Source organism: Barbus barbus, assembly GCF_936440315.1.
Source record: "Barbus barbus genome assembly, chromosome: 44".
Classification (NCBI taxonomy): Eukaryota; Metazoa; Chordata; class Actinopteri; order Cypriniformes; family Cyprinidae; genus Barbus; species Barbus barbus.
Genome location: NC_136722.1, coordinates 24,503,760 through 24,509,759, shown reverse-complemented (window position 1 = coordinate 24,509,759; position 6,000 = coordinate 24,503,760). Strand labels below are relative to the sequence as shown.

Genomic DNA, 6,000 nt, shown 5'->3' with positions numbered 1-6,000 from the left:
CCTGTATAAATAGTGCAAACACCTGTCGGCATGCAGCTGTCTGGTATTAATTCTCAGTTTCACTCTAAAACTGATTGGGATAGTCTGATACCCTGTGAGATGTTTACAAATGTGCACTGATAATGCAAGCAAACCCATCAATCATCTCTCGCTTTGTTCTTCTGAAGTTTTATGACCTTCTATTAGCCAATCACCTTCTGTTCAAGAGAGGTGGGTGGTTGATAAAAGCAGAAACATCAGCGCAGTACAATTCAGAAGAGGATTGCATCCACTGACTGATCCAAAAAAAACACATTGCAGCTGTTGCAGCCACACGTTCAGGGAATTTATCCAGCCTGTAAACTTGGAAACAGTCACTGAAGGTAAGATCGTTCATTGATTTTTAATATCTGCTGCTATCATTAGGCACTCATTGTTATTCTAATTACAAGGTGAGTGACTGGACCTTTATTCAAAGGAGGGTTACATAATAGTGCAACTGAATCGATGCTGCTACAGAAAATGTTAGAAATAGATTGTGCCAAATGCAGAAAGACCACAGTGACATTTTGTGCAGCAAAAAACATTACAGCTTTTGGGTAGCAGAAAAACAACATCAGCTTAAGAATTGCCCATTACAGCTGAAGGAAGATTGCTAACAGCCCTCACTGGGGTAATTTAAATACAGCATATTGGTTTATCTGTTTCTCATCTTAGTCAAGGAATGCAGAGGAAAAACAAGCAGGAAGCTGTGAGGAAGAGAGAGGTATTAGCTCACACAATACTTGTATCTTTATTACTATAATTTGGTTCAGATTTTCTGTGCAAGGACGCAACGATTCCAAGGGGGAGGCGCTCCAGGATTGATAACCTATGCTTACAATAGCAGCTTCAACTAGGTAGGAAAGTTTGAATAACTCTGAGAATTAACAAGAGGTTGAAGTTAAGGATAGATAGAAAGTCTAACTAAAGTGATATGAGATGGCTTGTTAATTTTGCAGGAGCCAAGATGTGGTTCTCCTGGATGCTGCTCCTGGCTTCTCTAGCTACGTCCACCACTTCGTCAAAAACAAGGGAGTGGGCTCATCATGGAGCTGCAATGTTTGCCGATCTCACTCCCCAAGAGATGAATGCCGTAAGAGACTACCTCTACTCCTGCAGCGAGCTGGGCCTCACCTCGGTACAAGACAAGTTGCTCAAGAAGAACAGCATCCTCCTTATGGAGCTGCATGTTCCTCGCAAGCACGAGGCGCTCCTTGCGCTGGATAGAGGACAGGTGAAACCTTCACGGCAGGCACGTGTGGTGGTGCAGTTTGGCAACCAGACGATGCCAAATGTGACGGAGTACATTGTTGGACCCATACCTTTCCCGAGGTCTTACCAGGTGAAGACGTTCAAGGGCAACCGTCCAATCCGTTTCGAGTCCAGGCCGATCTCCTCTGTGGAGTATGAGCATCTCAATGGGGTTTTGGAGAAGGTAGGAGCTAAAGCAAACAAGATTCTGCAAGAGAGCACCGGGTTTACTTATGGTAACTGCACTAATCGTTGCTTGACCTTCTCGGACATCGCTCCTCGTGGGTTGGCACCAGGAGAGAGGCGGACATGGATCATGCTGCAGAAGTTTGTGGAAGGCTACTTCATCCACCCAGTGGGCTTCGAGGTCCTTGTTAACCACAAAGATTTGGATCACAAAAAGTGGACTGTAGAGAAGGTGTGGTACAACGGGCAGTATTTCGACAGCGTGGAGGAACTAGTGGAGAAGTATGAGAAGGGGACGATCGCTAAAATCAAGCTGCCGGAGCATGATGAGGAGGATCTTTTCTCAACCTACATTCCTCGTGGACACATGAATTCACCGACAAACATTCATGGACCAAAGCTTGTTGAACCCCAAGGCCGGAGATTTCAGGTGGATGGGAACTTTGTGGAATATGCCGGATGGTCCTTCGCCTATCGGGTTCGTTCTTCGGCCGGGATGCAGATCTTTGACCTTCGCTTCAATGGGGAGAGAATTGCTTATGAAATCGCACTGCAGGAAGCCATTGCCTTTTACTCAGGAGATTCTCCAGCTGCCATGCAAACCAAATACATTGACGCCGGATGGGCGATGGGCACTTCGGGTTTTGAGTTGTCATCTGGGATCGACTGTCCAGAAATTGCTCATTTTGTAGACCTTTATCATTATTATGACACGGACAAACCTGTGCATTACAGAAACGCACTTTGCATTTTTGAAATGACCACAGCGCTTCCTCTGAGGAGGCACTTCAATAACAACTTCCAAGGAGGTTTCAATTTCTATGGAGGCTTGGAAAACCATGTTCTGGTGATCAGAACTACATCTACGGTGTACAACTACGACTACATCTGGGACTTTGTCTTCTACCAGAACGGCGTAATGGAGTCTAGAGTGAGTGCGACTGGGTACATCCATGCCACGTTCTTCACAGAAAATGGATTGAACTATGGAACCAGGGTTTACAACTATGTTCTTGGGAACTTGCACACCCATCTAATTCATTACAAAGTGGACCTTGACATTGCAGGTAGGTTTAGCTCTTGCTTTGCTATCAGTGTACAATCTGAAGTTAAATAACAATCTATTTTGTGATCTCTGTGCACAAATTACAACACGATAGGTGGCAAATATAAGCCAATTGCATAACTTGTTTCAATGAATAGAAATAATTATACTCTTTCTTTTTGAAAAGGGAGGGACAACAGCTTTGAAACCATTGATCTGAAATATGTCAACTTTACCAACCCCTGGAGCCCAGGACACACCATTGTGCAATCAAAACTGCACAGGACTCAGCATGAAACTGAACGCAGTGCTGCCTTCCGATTTGGCAAGACTTTTCCTAAATACTTGCACTTCTACAATCCCAGTCAAAACAACAAGTGGGGGCATAAGAAAGGGTATCGGATACAATATAACTCTCACGCTAACAGTGTTTTGCCCCGGGGCTGGAGGGAGGAAAATGGTATTGCGTGGTCAAGGTGGGCCTTAGTAATTAATTTTAAAGGTATAGCACATTTGTCTTTTTTGCACTTTTTTTTGAGCAAATCTTTGTGATTTTGTTGATTGCAGATACCCATTGGCTGTAACCAGACACAAGGACAATGAGGCCACCAGCAGTAGCATCTACACTCAGAATGACCCTTGGGAGCCTGTTGTTTCCTTTGAGGAATTCATTCGCAACAATGAAAACATTGTTAACCAGGTACACAGATGACTGATAGGGACTTGAAGAATTATTTGAGTTTGGTCACCAACTCCAAATGGACCATGTGCAGTGTTCTCTTGGACATTAAAAAGTAGACACAAAACCAACATATTCAACATTTAAACGGGTGTATAAATAAAATCTGATGACAAAAAAGCTATTATCAATTATTCAAAATATCTGCACAGCAACTACTGTATCTGAATAGTACAGTAACTATACACAATTTGCTTAAGAGATGCGAGATTATCATACACTTAATCCGATTAACTAATACCTAAAATGTACTGAATAGATATAAAAATACTACTTAAATCAGTGTCATTAAATAAATAATAGTCAATAATAAAAATAAACATTTTCAGTTCACTCATAGCATTTATTTTAGTATAAATATACAACTTATTATTAGTATGCACATTATTTTCAATTAGTTTTCATTTTTATGTTTTCCATGTTCATTTTGTTTCAAATTTTAGCAATATTGTAATTTGTATTTTTTAAATGCGTCTATAGGTTTTTTTTATTGCTTATTATTTCAGTCTTAGTTTTAGTCATTTTAGCACTTCAACTTAAATTACATGAAAATTTGAAATGTTACCTTGACAAATAACAGAATATATATTTTATTTTTCAGTTTATGGAAATGTGTAAATTACTAGATAAACAAATATACATAATCTAAAAATACTCAATTGACCATTATATGCTTCTTGTCAGGATTTGGTTGCCTGGGTGACGGTGGGATTCTTACACATTCCTCATTCTGAAGACATTCCCAACACAGCGACTCCAGGAAACGCGGTGGGATTCTTCCTGCGTCCCTTCAACTTTTTCGACGAGGACCCCTCGCTCGCGTCCCGCAGCACGGTCATTGTGCGACCTGATGAGAAGGGCCAGCCGAAGGTTCAGAGATGGACTCCAGAGGTCGTAGGTCACTGTGTCTCAGACAAGCCTTTCTTCTACAATGGCACTTATACTGCAGTCTAGATGGAGACTGAGCCTGTTTCGTGTTATGTTAGTGTTTTTGTGATGTATTATAAGATTATCAAAATCTGAAATTTGTCACAATAAATGCTGATGGTGTCAAATATTTACAGCCATAAGAAATGGAGTGCACTTTTTACATCAAACAGAGAGCTGAACAAATAAACCTCAAATGCTTTAAATGTAGAACCTATAAAAACCTCATAAGTTTCTGACATTTTTCACAACCTAAACTTGGTAAAGATCAGTATGGCAATGTTTGAATACAAATCTCAGAAATAAATGTTGGGTAACACTTTATTTTGATAGTCCACTTTAGACATTCTACCAACAGTAAGTAACTTAACTACATGTCAACTTGCAGTCATTAGAAGATTAGTAGACTGTCTGCTTAATATCTTCTAACACTTTATTTTGATGGGTCCACAACATACTGAGTATGAGAAACGTATGTCAACTTAATCTACTAACCTTAAATCTACCCTACTGAGAGTTAGTAGACATGTAGTTGTAAATTAACGAGAATTAGTTGACATGTAGTTACTTATAGTTAGTAGAATGTCTAAAGAGAACTATCGAAATAAAGTGTAAACCAATGTTGTTGGCATATTTTAATCAAAAGAGAAAATTATTTTACATAATGCAGGATTTTGAGGCTATTTTGTACATTTATGTTGTATTATCACGACCATTTAGTAGAAATTCTCTTCTTCGAGCATAAATTAAATTCTGTAAGACAAATATGACCATATGATGTATAATTACAATTGTATTTTACAATTGGATATATATATGAATAATGTAATAGGCAACTAAGAATTGGAAGATTAATTATAATGAAAATAATCTCAATGCAAAAAAAAAAGTCTTAGAATTTCCTTAAAATAAGCTTAATTCTCCTTATGCAAAATATCATTTATTTTTTCATTCAAATAGGGTAATACGTAGTCTGATTGAGATTCACCTGCTGAAGTGTTTTTGAAAATGAAATAAATGTCATGCTTCTGTATAATTTCATGCACTGTGAGTAGTGTTTATATCGGTTGTCATGGTAACCATGAGCAGTGGGATGAAGTGAGGACCCTTGAGATCCGTAAGTGAGCGGATGTATCCATGGACGGGGTTTATCAGCGGAGAACATCCAGGATGCAGGAGGCCGTATCCGTGAGCTCACTGATCCCGGTGGTCCTATATGAGCTGAGTGTGAGCGGGAAACAGGGTCCTTACGCAAACACATCCATTCCAGAATCTCTCTGCAAACAGACCATAATTCACCTGCAGCGTCTCCCATGGAAACCAGCAAGAGACGGGTTGAGAGAGTCAAAAGAGAGTCATTTGATAAAATCTTACAATAATCTGACTGATTATAATAACGTAATCTTTAACAAATCACATAAAAACAATAGACTTGTTTACAGGAACAAGATAATATTGTTTACACATACATACATATAAAATATACACATAAACTGTACAAATATATACAAAATATATACAGTATATATACACTTAATATATAGCCTACAATTTAACTGTATTAATCGAGTGAGAGGAGCCATTTTTATTCTAGTCTTTATTATATACTAATTCAAATATAACATTCTAATCACTTTTGACAGCACAGTATACATCACTGCTGAAAGATTGGAAGCATGTGTCACTGTTGGTGACCAGCAAGACATTCTCTTCTCTCTGTTTGTTCAGGTTTTTACAGGGTATGTCTGTACTAACTATGGAGCAGGACAGAGATGGAGTGGTAAAGCTGCCTTATATAGGGCCACCATTCTTTAAATTCACCATGGCAACA

General features: G+C 39.2%; 1 protein-coding gene across 2 annotated transcripts; it reads left to right on the top strand.

The window, feature by feature from the left end:
* The first annotated feature begins 253 nt into the window (after positions 1-253).
* On the top strand, positions 254-5,207 carry LOC306863195 (diamine oxidase [copper-containing]-like). 2 transcript variants are annotated; one of them, XM_079406417.1, is made up of 6 exons: positions 254-362; positions 795-878; positions 981-2,525; positions 2,691-2,979; positions 3,071-3,203; positions 3,927-5,207. In XM_079406417.1, exons 3-6 carry the CDS (start codon positions 989-991, stop codon positions 4,194-4,196), a joined length of 2,229 nt encoding a protein of 742 aa, XP_079262543.1. In that variant the 5' UTR covers positions 254-362; positions 795-878; positions 981-988; the 3' UTR covers positions 4,197-5,207. The 2 variants fall into 2 exon arrangements, with proteins under 2 accessions (XP_079262543.1, XP_079262544.1); XM_079406418.1 differs by lacking the exon at positions 795-878 and having other exon boundaries at positions 260-362; positions 3,927-5,202.
* The last annotated feature ends 793 nt before the right edge of the window (positions 5,208-6,000 follow it).

Coding starts and splice junctions, on each gene's coding strand:
- LOC306863195 (XM_079406417.1), top strand. CDS start 989: ATGTGGTTCTCCTGGATGCTGCTCCTGGCTTCTCTAGCTACGTCCACC. Junction 2,526..2,690: donor AGTGGACCTTGACATTGCAG/GTAGGTTTAGCT, acceptor CTTTTTGAAAAG/GGAGGGACAACAGCTTTGAA. Junction 2,980..3,070: donor AATGGTATTGCGTGGTCAAG/GTGGGCCTTAGT, acceptor TGTTGATTGCAG/ATACCCATTGGCTGTAACCA.